This window comes from Scardinius erythrophthalmus, assembly GCF_964197995.2.
Source record: "Scardinius erythrophthalmus genome assembly, chromosome: 2".
Lineage (NCBI taxonomy): Eukaryota > Metazoa > Chordata > Actinopteri > Cypriniformes > Leuciscidae > Scardinius > Scardinius erythrophthalmus.
In genome coordinates, this window is record NC_138222.1 from 60,250,188 (window position 1) to 60,268,164 (window position 17,977).

Consider the following 17,977-nt stretch of genomic DNA (forward strand, 5'->3'; position numbering starts at 1 on the left):
TATAAACTTCACGAAGTGGAACACACCTCAAAATGGCGGCAAGGATTCCCCCGAGGGGAAGTGCTTAGGGAAGTTCGCAAGTGCGTGTCTAAAAGTGGACTGGAACGCAGCACCGATAATGAACTCTGAAAAGATCTGAGATCATAATCAGCCTGTCACTGTATATAGAGATGATTGCAAACTCTTAACTAACATAATCTGACTGAGTGTGAGACAAAGTAAACTCTTTTCTACTCAATGTCTTCAGGTTAAAGTGATGAAATGATGAACACACTCACCTGATACTGTCAGTGTAACTCCATCACTGATCTCTGAGTTCTGTGGGGTTTCAGTCAGAGTTCCTCTACAGCTGTACAGACCAGCATGAGACGGATCCACAGATGTGATTATATAGATCTGGTCTGTTCTTCTGCTGTTATCTTGATCTTTATACCAGCTGTACCTCCAGACTCCTGTCTCCTGTATGTGACATGTGAGAGTGACTCTCTCTCCTCTGAACACACGGACATCAGGCTTCACCTTCACTACAGGTTTGGATCTCTCTGTGAAATGAGCAAACACACACTTCATGTTTGAATTTTTAAAACTCAAAATTAGCTTTCACTGAAAAAAACCTACAGAGTTATCATCATATAACAAATGTTAAAAAAAGGCCACACATAAAAAATAAACTTATTCAGCCATATAATCTTTGCAAGCACAGACGGTTTTAGTTCAGTCAATCTTTCTTTTTTAATTTATTGAAACCATCAAAAACAATATAATTCTTGTCCACAGTAATATTCTTCTCAATAGTTTAATCAGTAATAAAAATCTGTTTAAAGTTTAAAAGATAAGTTTAAAATAATAATGATTGCACAATCTGCTCTAAGACTGTAAATTGTGAATTAAAAGGAGAAGAACGACTCTCTGCTTCTTAGCGTCTGTTTTCATGGATCTGTGTCTCGTGTCGAAGCTGCGTCCTCTTGACGTCACATTTATCGGCCGCATACGTCATAAAGAACGTCTTATTTCAGGACAGTCTCCATTATAAAACTGAGCGTTATTGCTAGTGAAGTGTAAATTGTTGTAGTTTCCTCATGGGAATGTAATGGTCAGTTTACTGAGATGAAGAGCCTCATGACGTTTGCGGCAGATAGATGTGACCTCCGGAGGATTCAGCCTTCGAGATGAGACACAGCCGGTGACTCCAGGATTTGATGATCTGTGAGATTGAGAGTGTGTGTGTGTTGTTCACCATGAGCTCTGAGTGACTGAACTTACTCACAGCGGCCTTTCTGGAGCCCATAACCACGAGAGAGAAAGGTCTATATTAACACCAGTATTGGTGTCGGCCGATACTGCACTCTCATATTCATACTCATAAAAATGCTCCAATACCAACAACCGATACAATGCAGTGTGTGTAGAGTGTGTAGAGTGTGTAGAGTGTGTACAGTGTGTTCAGTGTTTGTGTCCAAAGAACCTGACAACAGAGAGTATAATGGGGATACAAAAGTTTGTTAAAAAAATAAATAAAATACAATAGAATGTCATCCGAAGTAAATGTCTAATTATTGGAATATTAAACGAAATATAGTCACGTCTATATTGCTGTTACAAAATGCACAAGATTGTCGAGCGCATCCCTTTCTCACAGACATCAGTGGAAAGATTGTAGTGAAAGTTTTTAGAAGGACAATGATGTTGAACTCACCCTTCACAGAGAGATAAAGAGAGCTTGATGTTGAAGAGTTTGGTCTTCTATCTCTCTGTCCTTTACACCAGTACTGACCCTGATCAGACTCAGTAGCTCCTCTGATAGTGAGAGTGCCTCTGTTTACAGTGTAACGATCAGACGTCTGTAACTTTACACTGCCTTTATACCACTCAGATCTCCAGGGATCTGACCAGTAATTTGGACTATGTGTCCGGTCAGTTCTCCAGATCCAGTCACTGTAAGTCTCTATCTCACACTTCAGATTGACTGTTTCTCCAGTGAATACACGACTGTCTGGTGTCACAGTCACTGTAGATGTGGGTAAACCTGAGAAGAAAGACAAATATGTCAATATTTAATGTCAACTAAATAGTTTCATTCAAATTCCTCTGAGAACTTTTAGAGCTTATTTAGTTTATTTTCTTCTGCAGAACATCAGTGATCAGAGATGACTGGAAACTGTCAGTAAACAGAGACTGTGTGTTTTATTTCTAAACTGTGTCTCTGGACAGGATGATGGAGACTAAAATACTCTTCTTAGTCATGATTTCTGAGTAATTGGACTTATTTTATGATACATTTATGGTGTTTTTGTGTCCTTTTTGAACTCTAAAAGTTCACCATCTCATTATTATAGCAATCAGCACATTATAAATATATTAAAAATAATATATTATTTATATTAATAATAATTAACTTTCATTATCTCACCTGAAAATAATAATACTGTCATAATTTAATCTCCCTCATGTCGTTCCAAATCTGTATATTTTTCTTCTTTAGATTTTTTTAATATATTAACTAAGATTAATTTCATCCAACACAAAATTTCAACATTCATAATCAGAGACAGAACGACGACAGGATCACCTGAAAATCAAAGAAAAGCTGCATTTGTATAAAAACTTCAGTAAGTGCACAGAAATATATCTATGGAAATATGTACAAATACTTTTAAATAACGCGGCCAATAACACTGTAATTTTTCAGCTGTTTCTCAGGTCTGTGTTCACATGCGTCAGACAGACGTCTTTATCTGTTATTAGATCACACTTCAAGTAAAATACTTCAGCTTTAAAATGTATTTTCAGATCTCTGCATTCAGTTTCATTCAGTTTTGCTCCTTCAAGTTTGAACACAAAGAATTAAACAGATTGAAAGCCTCAAAATAGAGATGAACTGTATCGCTCAGTCAGTCTGAAGCACAGCATTTGTGCAAAGATTCACAGATTTCCAGTAAGTGCAGGCAGCAATTTAATAAATTAAATACAATAATATGTTTTTGGAAGTATTTTAGTTAATATCATGTATAATGAGCGCAGTGTTTTTATGATGGTGTTTAAATACTTTAACTATTACAGTAGGTTTTAAGAGCTCTGCGTTCAGTTCTGTCTTTCTCAATCTGTTTTGAACACAAGAACACGTCAATCTGTGAGAGAATTAAGCAGAATTAACCCTTCAAAAGAGGAGTGAGAACCGCATTATTAGTGTGAACGATCTGAGGCTCAATTGTATTTGTGATCATAAATAGGAGAGAGAGTTTATGAGGACAATGATGTTGAACTCACCCTTCACAGAGAGAGAAAGAGAGCTTGATGTTGATGAGTTTGGTCTTCCATATCTCTGTCCTTTACACCCGTACCAACCCTGATCAGACTCAGTAGCTCCTCTGATAGTGAGAGTGTCTCTGTTTACAGTGTAACGATAATCAGACTTCTGTAATATTACACTGTCTTTATACCACTCATATCTCCACTCACTGTGATCAGACTTTATCACACACTTCAGATTGACTGTTTCTCCAGTGAATACACGACTGTCTGGTGTCACAGTCACTGCAGATGTGGGTAAACCTGAGAAGAAACACAGAAACATAAAGACTCAAACATCTCTTTCAGGGAATAAAACTGATTGTTCAGAAGGACCTTCGGTTGTTAACACTGGTTGTAAATGGGAATGTTGCTGGTATAAACCCTGCAGTGAATGAATTTTAACCATCACTATTGTGTCCTTGAGCAAAGCATTTGACCAACGGTTTCCAGAGGGATTTAGTTCATGGAGCCATTCTGTGACAGAAATACATTACACTGGTCTTGGTCATATGATGATAAATATACTTTTGCAAAAAGGAAGAGAAAGTTGGCAAACCACAGTTTGTAACAAAGTTTAAAAAATAATGTAAATATATTTATTTCATGTTTTCAGCACAGGTGAAGTGTGGAGTCTAATGGCCATTGAGAACATGAAATACATGTTTCTATTATTGGAGCTGTGGTGTGCAGCTTTCTCTTCCCTTTGGCAGTTTCTGTGGTTGAGATCCTCACTGAGTTTGTTTTGCCCGCTGGATGTGTGCATTTTGTGTTGAGCTTTTATGATGAATATACTTTTACCACAACCATAACCAGCTAACGGGGAACGTTATCATAACTTTGGCTAACGTTAAGGATCTCTCAAAGTTATGAACAAAAATTCCAGTAACTTTAATAAAATATTTGTTCAATGTTATCTGATCTTTAATAATGTTCTCAAAATTAGCACAAAAACTGTAGTTTCTTCATCTATAACACTCTTGGACCCATTTAGACATTTCTTTCAACACTGAGGATTTTGCTGTGTATCACGTCACTATAACTTTCCCTGTTGGATTAATTAGTAAAGGTTTTTTGAGGAGGACTTTTGAGTTGTTAATACAAATTAGGAACATCATGCTGCTAACCTTCCAAAAAAAAAAAAAAAAACCTCCACTAGCACTGAGAAAAATGGACACTTTAAAGTTTCCATCACCAAAACAAAATGTTTTAAAATGTTCTTAGAACAAAAATGTGTAATCTGTGAAAACACTCTGGTCTGGGTTTGTGGTTTTGACTTCAACACTAATAATCTGTAAGTCTCGTCATTCTCTCTGACTTCAGTCCAAAACTCATCAGAACTGAACTCAGTCGCTCGAGTCCTTTTCTATTCTCATGACACTCATGAATATCTCCTGTAACCATAGTGACAGTGACTAAATCAAAGACGGAGACACACACATAAATTAAAGATCGAGACGCCTATAACACTGGAAAGTCACAATTTGCATGATTTTATAATACACCAAAACCTCCACAAAACATGCAACACACACACACACACACACACACACACACACACACACACACACACACACACACACAAGATGTGTGCAGTTACTGAATGACTAAAAAGTTCATTTTTCAGTCCTATTAGGAGAAAAGATGTGGCTGAAGAATGTAAGTGTTGAAATATTACTTTAAATAATCAATAAACAGATGTGAATATGAAGACTCACCTGATACAGTCAGTGTAACAGCATCACTGATGTCTGTCCATGAGTATGATCTCTCTCCTCTACAACTGTATTTACCACTGCGATACACATCAGCTATGAAACTGAACTCTGCTGTTGGAGTATATGGATAGACAGTGTCTCCATCTCTAATCCAGCTGTATCTCTGAATGTCTCCTCCTCCCTGTATGTCACATGTGAGAGTGACTCTCTCTCCTATGAACACAGGCTGATCTGGCTTCACCTTCACTACAGGTTTCACTGAGAAACACAGAAGTAAATATTGAAAAGCATCGCAGTATCAAGATCACTGTCATGAACTCAAAACTTCATCAGGAGAAAAACACTTAAATTAAAAATCTAGTTTGCTTGTAAATTGTAATGATTACGTCAAAAATGTATGTGTTGGTAAAAACTAAATGAAGCTGATATTTGTATCCAGTCCGCATGTCCTTGTATTATTGATCTTCCAGTTCTGACCAGTAGATGATGCTGTTTACAGTCTGAGTGTTTAAAGATCTGAACTGAACTAACTTCTGTCTGTCTGTTCTCAAGCCCTTTTCTCTTCCAGCCCTTCAACCAAACCACACTGAATGAATAAAGCTAAGCATTGGTGCTCAAGATCTCAATGGCACACAGTCAATAATTACAATTGCAGCAAAAACTCAGAAACATGCAAATAAAACTCACTGTGCAAAACTCATTTCTGTTTTATACAGTGGATTATGATCTTTTGAAATCAATGTCTGACTGAACTACTTTACAACTGAAGACTGTTTGATTGAATAAATAGCAGATTTCTGTAATGTTTTGCAGCATAAGGAACTACAGTCAGATGATTCTGTGAAATATGCAAAACATGGACATAAAACATCAGCAAACAGACAAATGAGGGATCCTGATGTAGACATGAAGACAAATAAACGACTACAACACAATTCACATTAGTTATAAACTAAAATGTACTGCAGTAACGGACAATACCTTGACTGAGTCCAGAGTGAACGAGGGACATCAGCACTAAAAGCAGAAGAAACAGATTTGAAGCTTTTCCATTCATTCAACACAATGTAAATCACACACTGAAACATGTCTAGAGTTTATTCTACATGAACTGAAAGTGTTTTTCTGTTGTGATGCTCATTCAGGAGAACTGATGGATTATTGTCCAGCATTTTTTTTTTGTATTATTTATTTATCAGGGACAATGCAGCGCACATTATTACATACATAATTATCATAGGCAAAGCCATAACAAAATGTGTAAATGTGTTGCATAAAAGGTTTCTAGCCAATAGGCTAATTTGCAACCCCAGTCCCTGGTCAGGCCTTTCTAAAAACATATACCAAATATATAATTTGTAAAAAACTACATAGTGTAAATTACACAATCATGCAAAAATATAAACCTTATAAACACTAACATTAACAATTTTACACAATCCCGACCACATTACACAAAACAACACATCACATCCAGCACAGACAATACATTACAACAAAAATGACTCAATGTCCACATATTTGATTTTCTTTCAGCCAGTGTTTCACCTTTCTATTAAATGTTTTCAGGTCGGTTTCTGTTTTTATTTCCGTTGGTAAATCATTCCGAAAAACTTGACTGGCCAAAAGTGGTTTTGCGCCCCTCTGCTATGCAGTTGCCACCCGCTGCTCTCCTAGTGGCAACTCTCCTTGTGTTTATTTTTGTCACAAAAGGACAGAGTACGGCTGGAGCTAGATTATTTGTGCATTTAAAAATCAGCTTAAGAAAAGAGAACTTAATAAAACTGTCAAAATTTAAAAGCTTGTATTTCTGTACAATCAAACAGTGATGCCGCATAATTGGTTTCTGATCCATTATTTTCAGTGCTTGTTTGTATAATGACATGATGGGTTTGACTGTTGTCTGAGAGGCTTGGCCCCATACAGTAACACAATAAGATAAATGAGAAAGTATCATAGCATGAAAAAACAGCAAAGCTGCTTTGACAGGTATATGATGCCTAATCATTCTAAAACAGTTTAGGTTTGTCCGAACAGTCTTACAGAGTTTGTTAATGTGTATATTGAATTTGAGTTGGGAATCCAGAATAATACCTAAAAATTTAAATTCCTCAACGGCTTCTTGATCTATTTGAATAGTACATTTAGCTTTTCCTCTAATTGAGAAGCACATAGATACCGTCTTTTTGACGTTAAGCGTCGGATGATTTTCTTTAAGCCATTGGGATATAGCCTACCCTCCATTTCCTTGGTCAGGGTCTCTGCTACTATAGTTGGTGTCCTAGCTGAAGCATAAATTACTGTATCGTCAGCATACATTTGGCAGTTGGCTGGCTGACAGCATGTAGGTAAGTCATTTATATATAGACTAAAGAGCAGAGGCCCCAAAATGGAGCCCTGTGGAATACCCATTGTGGATTGTAATGATGTTGAGAGTTCGGTGTTTATTTTAACACGTTGCTCTCTATGCTCCAGCCGATATGATGCAAACCAGCCGATAGCATGTTCAGAGAAGTTGAAGGTGGTAAGTTTATTCAAGAGTATGTTGTGGTTCACATTGTTCAGCCATGGTAAGGAGGCTTTTCGTTGCGTGCCTTTGAATGTCTTACTATATTTCACAACCAGATTTGTAAGGTTTTTCATCAGAGAGTTACAACAATTTTCTAAATCATTCGATTGTAAAACATTATTCCAAATCCAATCTAAATGATCTAAATCATTTTTAACTTGTGTCAACTTATTTTTGGGTATACCCAAGTTCCCTTGTTTACTTTCGTTCGTAAATTTGGGTAAACACTGTTTAGTGAGTTTCCGTACAACCATGGTCATATTGTGATCAGAGAGCCCTGTTAGTAAATTATAAGTTCTAATGATTCTCTGTGGTCTGTTAGTAACTATCAGATCTATCATAGTTTTACTTGCTCGTGTGATCCTTGTTGGACCTTTAATCATCTGATGAAGACTGTGTTTTGACAACAGTCTCTTTAGTTTTTTTCTCTAGCCAGTTAATATTAAAATCACCAAGAAAAACAGATTCGGTGCGAGTATTTACATATTTAAAAATTTTGTCTAAATTTTCATAAAATGAGACATCATGTGATGGTGGGTTATACAGTACTATAATGTTAAAATTCATCTTAGGGGATAATTCAACATTTAAAGCCAAACATTCTAATGGTGTATCCAGTTTGATTTCATTACATTTCAGAGTGTCTCTAACATAGAATAGGCCTAGTACTCCCCCCATAATAACACAATGTTACTGTTACTGTCACTGCTATATACACATAGGCCTAGGTCCAAATACATAAAAAGAGATGCTCGCTTACATTATAGCTGCATTTTCCAGGCTTTCCTCTGTGCGAAGTTGTCGATCATATCCTTAAGATATCATATACCAACGGTCGTTTCAGGTGCTTTACTCGCTTCACTCTCTTGCTCCATCTCAATCTCGATCTCCCCCTGTGTCATCTTTTTAAAGAAGCTTCCTATTCCTATTTTTGTTAATTTATTAATTAATTTATCAAATTCCTCTTTTCGTTTGCGCTTTTGAAAGCCACTTTTGTGTTTAAAATTTGACGACTCCATATCGGTCTCAAGTTCAACGTTTTTTACTGTTTTGCACGCAATGCGCATGTTCACCCGGGGATTCCTCAGTCCCAATTGGAAACAAATTACACCAAATTCATCATTGTTCGTTTCAAACATTTATTTAATGATCAGTCAAATATGTTGTTGTCATTATTTATTCAAATCTATTCGCAAAAAAATAAAATGCGATCAGACTAAAAGTAGTCAAATGCGATAGGGGGACCCGGCTGTCAATCAATATCTTCCAGTAACGCGGGCGGGCCCCTGATTGGTCCGGGCCCGTAAGCAACCGTTTACCCTGCTTACCGATAGTTACGCCTGTGGATTGGATACTGTCTCCGTATGGAATTCCTGTTACCTCGGGGAAGACGTCCGTCCGTCCGGAGGTCAGCCGCTGCACGCGCAATCCACCCGCCGGTGCACCCTCCGGGCAAAGGCCAACAGCAAATGGGCCTGCATTCAATTGTACGTCCCCAGACAGCAAAATCAAAGTCAAGAGAACACCGAAATCACGCCAATTGCATCCTCTCTGGTAATCCCGCTTTCTCAGCGTGCCGCGATGGGTGATGTTAAAGTTTGTAATGTGTGCCCTCATACTGCTCGCTTGTGTCACGTGAATGTGACCTGCTTTCCATAAATGGATATATGCTAATAAAGGTGGTTCCGGTCTAATAAAGGTTTTTTCCTCCGTAAAATTACTAGAATAACCGGTTATTATTCACGAAAATGACTGCGCCAACAGGTTATGGGCCCAGAAGAGAAGTAGGTAACCGATGGAGATTGTATTTCGACGGAGATGAGAAAAGTTACGAACTTTGGGAGACAAAATTTCTAGGCCACCTGCGTTTGCTAGGCCTAAAGGACACCATTTTATCAGAGCCTCCCGCGCGTGATGAGGAAGAGGATGATGACGATAAAAACGAGGAAGCATATGCTGAGCTTATTCAATACTTGGATGACAAAAGTTTGTCTCTTGTAATGAGAGATGCAGCGGACGACGGTAGGAAAGCTCTGCAGATTTTGAGAGGTTATTATGCTGGTAAAGGAAAACCGCGAATAATCAGCCTGTACACAGAGTTAACGTCGCTGCAGAAAATGGCAAATGAGAGCATCACGGATTATATTATTCGAGCAGAAACCGCAATCACAGCTCTGAGAAATGCCGAAGAGAGTCTCAGTGATGGACTGTTAATTGCGATGATTTTGAAAGGTTTGCCAGACTCGTTTAAACCGTTCGCCATCCATATCACACAAAGTGATGAAAACATAACGTTTGCAGAGTTCAAAACCAAGCTGAGGAGTTTTGAAAGTACGGAAAAGTTCCACACCAGCGCGAGTGATGATAACGTGATGAGAGCGAGTGCCTCAGCTCCGCAACAGAGGGGAAGAGAACGACTAACGTCAGCAGACTCTGACTTTACGTGCTATAACTGCGGTCAAAAGGGGCACAAGGCCCGTGCTTGCCCGAACCAAAATCACAAAAGACTGTGGTGCAATTACTGTAAAAGCTCGACGCACAAAGATGAAAATTGCAGACGCAAAAAGAGAGACAATGTTAAACAAGCCGCTGACAAAGAGGACAACGACGAACACGCATTTCGTCCCCTTGGAATTATAAGGTTCTATCTGCGTTCTGAGCAGTTTTGAGATATTGAGCTTCAAAGTTTTTGCATTACATATAGGAAAATGTATATGGGGAACAAGTTTCTTTCAAACATGAAAATAACAGGGACCCTAAATGTATTCTAAATATACAATATCAAAATCCTCTCAAATTTGTAAATGGGGATTTTTGGAATAAATGCAGATAGAACCTTCTAATTCTAAAAAAACACTTTTCGCTTAGAATTATAAGGTTCTATCTGCCAAAACATTATTTGAACACTAAATATAAAATTATTAATGTTGTAACAATGTCTCAACGTGTTAGAAAGTAAAATTTGATCCTTTCTATGACATTTATTTAATATTTTTAGCACTTTCCATGTATTTAGGACATTTCAAATTAAGCAAGGTAGGTCTAAATATTTTGTCCAGTGCAGATGTTAATTTTTGGTACCAATTTGGTGGGTAATTAAACACATTATTGCAGAAATTGTTACTTTAATCTTTCTTTTGTTTAGACAAAAAGCAGCCACTGTAATACATCTGAGCAGGACTTTATTCCACCTAAAGTGGGCCAGGTAAAATGGCTTTCTCTCTAGAGACATCAGTATGGCTGAAATAACATGCTAACGTTTATTGTTGTAATTAAGACCCCATCAATTAAATTGTTGACTATTTCACCTTTAAGGCTTAAATTGTAAAAATTAAGACATTTTAAGACTTTAAAAACTGCAAGAAAACACACATGCATCAGCAAATTAATTCATAAAGTTTAATAATCATTGAAAAATGATTCACTGACTATATAATCACAAAAAAGGTCAATTTTTTTCATTTTTTCAAGGTCTCAAAAACTCATTTTTTAAAACACAGAACTATAATACTCTCTGTGACTCATTTTTTAAAACACAGACTTATACTCTCTATGACTCATTTTTTGATTGGTCCTCTTCTGTCCATTCGAAGTGCTGATTGGCTCACGCAGATAGAACCTTATAGAGCCAAGTTAGAGTTCGACTTTGTAGATAGAACCTTTTTGTTTTTTCAATAAAAAGTCCCAAAATGTACACAACTTTAAAAAAAACATCACATAATGTAAATAAGTTGTCACAGAATAAGAATATGTGAATAACTCAATTTTGACAAAAATGTCAGATAGAACCTTATAATTCCAAGGGGACGATTTGTCTTTAGAGCGAGTGACTGCCAATTCTACAGTGTGCAACGAAAGGGACTAATGGTCGACACTGGTGCGACATCGCACATTATTACAGACATTGAAAAATTCAAAAAGTTTGATGACAAATTCCAGCCGGAGAAACACTACATTGAGTTGGCTGACGGGACCAGAGCGAGCGGAGTGGCGTTGAAACGAGGAGATGCGGAGGTGTGTCTGATTGACAACGAGGGACAACAGGTGAAGACGACGCTGAGGAGCGCGTTGTACATTCCATCGTACCCGCAGGACATCTTTTCTGTTAAAGCTGCAACGACGAATGGAGCTTCGATCAACTTTCAACAAGGATGTGATGAACTCATTCACAAGAGCGGTACTAAATTTCACATTCAAGAATACAACAGACTGTACTATCTGAACACTGTCAACGAGGACAATGATAGTTGTAACGGATGTTATGACATTCAAACCTGGCATCAGATCCTCGGCCACTGCAATTATGATGATGTTTCCAAATTGCAAGATGTAGTTGAGGGAATGAAAATCAAGGGTAAGAATAAGACTGACAAATCTAACCTAAACTGTGAGGTTTGCACACAAGGTAAATTTGTTCAGGGCAGAAACAGGGAACCTGACACACGAGCTAAGGCTGCACTTGAACTAGTGCACACAGATCTAGCTGGTCCTATCGACCCAGTAGCTAAAGACGGTTTCAAGTATGCACTAGCATTTACTGATGACTACTCGGGTTCAGTGTTCGTGTATTTTCTAAAAGCTAAGAGTGACACTGTGAAAGCTACTGAAAAGTTCCTCGCTGATTCAGCCCCTTATGGGACTATAAAGTGTGTTAGATCAGACAATGGCACAGAATTTATGGCAAAAGAGTTTCAGTCTCTATTAAGTAAGAACTGTATTCGACATGAGACCTCAGCACCTTACTCACCCCATCAAAATGGGACTGCTGAGAGAAATTGGAGAACGCTATTTGAAATGGCAAGATGTATGATCTTAGAGAGCAATCTACCCAAGATGTTGTGGACGTATGCTGTAATGACTGCTGCAGTAATTCGCAACAGGTGCTACAATGGCAGAATACGGCAAACCCCATACTATGCACTGACAGGGAGAAAACCTGATCTTTCAAAAATGAGAGTTTTTGGTTCAGCATGTTATGCATACAAGCAGGACAAAAAGAAATTAGATGCACGATGTGAAAAAGGGATCTTTGTAGGGTATGACAAAAACAGCCCTGCATACCTGGTCTATTATCCAGACACAGGAAAAGTTCTCAAGCACAGGCTTGTGAGATTTGTAACAAAGTGTGTTACAGAACACCAGACACAGACTGACATTTCAATGTCAGATGATGATTTCCATGGGCAAAGATATGTATCCTCCCAGTCAAAAGAAAATGTGACTGATCAGATCCCAGAAGAGACTCATAAACCTCAAAATGAGACTAAAAATCAGCAATGTGCTCAGACAGAGGTAGTTGATCACAGTATGCGTTATCCTCAGAGAAACAGGAGAGCTCCTCAATATTTGTCTGATTATGTTTCTGATGTGGAATGTGATGACCAGATTCTGACTAATGTGGACTTCTGTTACAGAGTGTGTGGTGTACCACAAACATTCAAGGATGCTATGAGTTCAAGTGAGTCACAGATGTGGGCTAGGGCCATGAAAGAGGAAATTAATTCCCTTGAGGAAAATGACACATTTACTCTAACTACGCTACCTGAAGGTAAACATGCAGTGGGGGGTAGATGGGTCTATGCTGTCAAAAACAATGCAGATGAGACTGAAACGTACAAGGCCAGATATGTTGCTAAAGGCTATAGTCAAGTGATGGGGGTAGATTACAAAGAGACTTTCTCACCAACAGCAAATATCACTTCAGTACGTGCCTTGATGCAAATAGCAGCACAAAATGATCTTGAACTCCACCAGATGGATGTAAAAACGGCCTATCTGCATGCCCCAATTGACTTTGAGATTTACATGGAACAGCCAGAAGGATTTGAAGTGAAGTCAGATATAGGTGAGAAACTAGTCTGTAAACTGAACAAGTCACTGTATGGGCTAAAACAGTCAGGTAGAAATTGGAACAAAATTTTACACGACTACCTCAGTGAAAATGATTTTGTTCAGAATTCAGCTGACCACTGTGTGTACAGTAAACATACTGAAAAGGAGAGAGTGATTGTTGTTATCTGGGTTGATGATCTGATCATTGCTGCTAGTAACAATGATTCACTGAATTGTGTGAAAGAGATGCTGACAGCGAGATTCAAAATGAAAGATCTGGGAAAATTAAAATATTTTCTAGGAATTGATTTTCATCAGACTGAAGGGTACGTAAAAATGAATCAGAAAAGGTACATTTTAAAGATACTAGAGAGATTCAATATGTCAGACTGTAAACCCAGGTCAACACCATGTGAGCAAAAGCTTGACTACAACAGTGATGATGATCCTGTTGATCCTAAAAGGTATCGTGAGGCAGTGGGTAGTTTAATCTATCTGATGACATGTACCAGACCTGATCTAAGTTGGATTATCAGTAAATTGTCGCAATATCTGTCTGATCCAAATGAACAACACTGGTCTACAGTGAAACGTGATGAGGTACTTAAAAGGTACAATTGATCATGAACTATGTTATAAGAAAAGAGAGGAAAATCTCAAACTTGTGGCATACAGTGATGCTGATTGGGCATCAGATCTAAATGACAGGCGGAGTACGACAGGATACTGTTTTAGTCTTACTCAAAATGGTCCTCTAATTTCCTGGAAGTCAAAGAAACAGTCCACAGTTGCTTTGTCTACATGTGAAGCCGAATACATGGCACTAGCAGCAGCCACACAGGAAAGCATGTATCTTGTACAGTTGTTGAATGGCATGGAAAATGGTTGTCTGTTTGAGCCAGTACAAATCTTTGAAGATAACCAAGGTGCTATTGCTCTGTCAAAGAACCCAGTGTGTCGACAAAGATGCAAGCATGTAGATATAAAGTATCATTTCATTCGATCAGCACTCAGTGATGGTAAAGTGACAATTGAGTATTGCCCCACTGAAGAAATGGTGGCTGATGTTATGACTAAACCAGTAACAAAGTTTAAACTTGAAAAGTTCAAAAGTCTTATGTTTGGCATGTAAATGTAGCACAAGAGAAATACAAGACTGTTCATGTGTTATGTTGTTATAATGATAATCTAAACAGTATGAGAACAAGTGGGGGTGTTAAAGTTTGTAATGTGTGCCCTCATACTGCTCGCTTGTGTCACGTGAATGTGACCTGCTTTCCATAAATGGATATATGCTAATAAAGGTGGTTCCGGTCCAACAGAATACCGAGTGATGTCTGTATGTTTTTTCCTTTTTTATGTTTTTGCTCAATTTGTTTGATGTTCGAGCAAATGGCAATGTTTTGTTTGCTCGGCATGCCGCGACGGGGGTGATCAGATTGTTTGGTGATCGAGTAGATGACAAAGTATCCATGTCCAAAGAAGTTTAATCTCGGTAATCCATTCGTATTTACTGACTGATGGTTGTCAGCCTGGGACAACTGTTTGTTTGCGCTTAGGTGTTGTCCAAGTGGCAACAACAGAAGAAGTACGCAAACATTTCCTTCATCTCTATAATTATTATTTAACTGGTTTCTTTGTTTTGTTCTTAAACCAGTAACTATTTGAAAAAAGGAGTTAGTAGAAAGTATTGGAGTGGAGCCTGACAAACCACCCAACACATCTGCCGCCATTACTCTCATCTCATCTTTACAAAGTGACCATTTAACATCGTCACACAAGATGACGTCACAGGACTCGTGAACTGATACGAGAGTCAATTCACTGATTCACTGTTTGATTCACTGATTCACTGATGCTCAACAATAAAGCAGAAGTTTGAACCACTGAGCTTCACAACATACAACATTATATGACATTATACTCATCAATAAATGTGATATCAGTGTATTTCTGTAACTGTCTTCATAGTTCTTCTTGTTCTCTTGTTTTGTGTTTGTTTTTTTAAGTTTTGTATTTTTATTTTTTTCACATCACTGATTCTTCACTGGAGCAAAACAAGCTTCAGAACCAAATCAGGACAAAGTGCTTGAGACACACGACATCCCTTCCTGTTTGACGTCAGCACCATCAGCTTCATTGTGACTTTATAGTGGCTGCAAAAATAATTTGGACACTTAGTGTTTCACATATAGTACACTTTAATTTACTTACTTTTAATTTAATTTTTTTGGTGCTTGGTAATTATCAAGGATTCACTTCGAATTTTCCTTTTTTGTATGTTTGTGTTTTCTTTTTTGAAAAGTAATAACAGTTTTGAATATTCATGCACACCCCTAATTGTGACTTTATAGTAAAATAATGTGGATATAGTGTTAGCCTACAGCTGAAATGAACCACAACCAGAAAGAAAAGCTGCTGCAAGTGAACTTGTGCTTCTGGTCTAAGAGTATTTTCACACCTCGTGTGTTTCAGCTCTTCAAGAGCTCTCGCCTCGGCAGAAATAATGCATACGTCAACACTAAATGATCTCAGTTCCTCCTAAAAGGACCCAAAAACAAACCATATTCTGACCACAGTATGTTAATGTGTTGACTGCTTGCAGTCTCTCAAACAAACTAGTGTGAAAAAGCCCTTAAACCACATTAAACATGTATCAGTATATTTGCTATTTAAATAAATAAAGCTCAAGCACAGTTTTCAATCAAGACATTTGTCAAAATAAAATGTATTAGCTTTGCAAAATATGAATAAATAAATATGATTAAAAGGACAACAAAAGTCTGAGATACTTCCTGATTGTCAAGCATTGGTGGAACATGTTCATATGTCGACGTCATGAACTTGTTCTGGAAACCTGTGGTTATTCTGACACACGTGTGAACTGACTTCACACAACAACTAAATATGAAGTTCAGGCGAACTGGTTAAAAAAAACTGAAACGTGTCTCAGAAAAGAGAAGTTAGCTCTGAGAAAAGCTCTACTTTGTTTGATAAACTGTTTGTCCATAGAATGACAATGAAATTTAATTGTCCAAATTAATTTTGCAGTTATTTCTCAATGAGAGAGTCAGAGAGAAAGAGAAGTGATAGAGAAGATGAGTGTGTGTTCGGTCTCTGTTCTCAAACTCTCTCAGTCTCTGATGGAGAGATTATTTAAAGATACAGCATCATTCAACACTAACTCACATCAACACAAATACATCTGATCCCATACACAAAAGAAATATATTTGAAATATAGTTTTGGAATATATGCAAATATTCGAAATTGGCCCAATAAATATATTTTAGTTAAATAGCCTATGTGAATATATTTATATGTCAATATATTTACTAACAACATATATGTTCATATATGTTTTAACTTTTGCAAATTGTTTCAGTTGAAATATATTTTGAAATGTAAAAAGTTAACATTTACACAAACAAACACTTCACTGTTGGAGTGTCACTGTTATACTTGCATCATAAATATTGTGCATATTTTCAATATTTAAATGACTTCAGGAAAGATGTCAATAAAACACAACAATAAATCTAATAATTGCACTTAGTGTTAGGTACGTGCCACCTAATATGGCCTAATAGTCCTAGGAAAGCAACTATCTGTCATTTTACATTGCAGTCATTTAAATGTAAGTACAGTATTTATTATAGCTGTGTGTCATAATACAGTAGTGAAATATGGTAGCCTACTGTTGTGTATGGGGAAAAGTAGAGGAATTACTATGATCAAAATACATTTTCGACCCTTCTTTAGCAAGCTAAACATTTAATGACCATATATTTTGTCATATATTTTACATTACATGTTATAAATGTAAATGTATTTCACACTTAACATCATATATTTTTGTTATATTTCAGAATATATTTCAAAATGATAAATATAAGTGAACAACAATGCAAATATATTTCAGTGTATTTGGAATATATGCCACATATACTTTTGACACTTTAAAATATATTTCAATATTTTTTTTTTTCTGTATGGGTTATCTCAACTACGTGAAATAGGAAGAAAGATGTTACAATATCAAAGCAAAAATACATGCACACATTGCCTCCATCTTTCACACGCATTATCACACAGATAAATGCATCATAAACCTCTTTATCTGATCAACACGTAACATCATCACATATGATCTGATCAATAAATAATACAATAAGCAGTGAGACTGTGGATTCATACACAACAATCATTATTATATCCCATCTTCAGCTGAATACAATGCATTAGGAACAGAAAACAGAAGATAGTAAAGAATATGATGTTATACTCACAGATGAGAGGCAGTGCACCGGAGCCCATACTGTCACATTAATAGACTGTGTTAACAGCGCTGAGTGTTAAAACACACACTTCCTGTGTTTGAAAGAAGAGACGAGGGAGGAGGAGACAAAACTCTACACAGAAATACACAGATAAAGAAAAGAGAGATCCAGTCTAAGATATTTAGCTACTAATTTATTCAAGTTGTCACAGCTCTGTTCATCTACTTGAATATCATTTCCAGATCAGTTCTGATGGAGATTGTTCTCACTGTTATTGTGTTCGTTCACAC

At 37.1% G+C, this 17,977-nt stretch overlaps 1 protein-coding gene across 2 annotated transcripts in view; it reads right to left on the reverse strand.

Annotated features, from left to right (window-relative positions):
- Window positions 1-17,743, reverse strand: part of LOC308687128 (Fc receptor-like protein 5) — a 38,628-nt gene extending 20,885 nt beyond the window's left edge. The window contains exons 1-6 of one of the 2 annotated variants that reach the window (XM_081359391.1): window positions 17,697-17,743; window positions 5,988-6,023; window positions 5,007-5,264; window positions 3,268-3,552; window positions 1,697-2,026; window positions 279-542 (exon numbers count right to left, since the gene is read on the reverse strand). In XM_081359391.1, coding sequence (XP_081215517.1) covers window positions 279-542; window positions 1,697-2,026; window positions 3,268-3,552; window positions 5,007-5,264; window positions 5,988-6,023; window positions 17,697-17,724 — 1,201 coding nt within the window. In that variant the 5' untranslated portion in view covers window positions 17,725-17,743. The remainder of the gene's footprint in view (window positions 1-278; window positions 543-1,696; window positions 2,027-3,267; window positions 3,553-5,006; window positions 5,265-5,987; window positions 6,024-17,696) is intronic. The other variant, XM_081359392.1, reaches the window with a different exon arrangement.
- Between the last annotated feature and the right edge of the window lie 234 nt (window positions 17,744-17,977).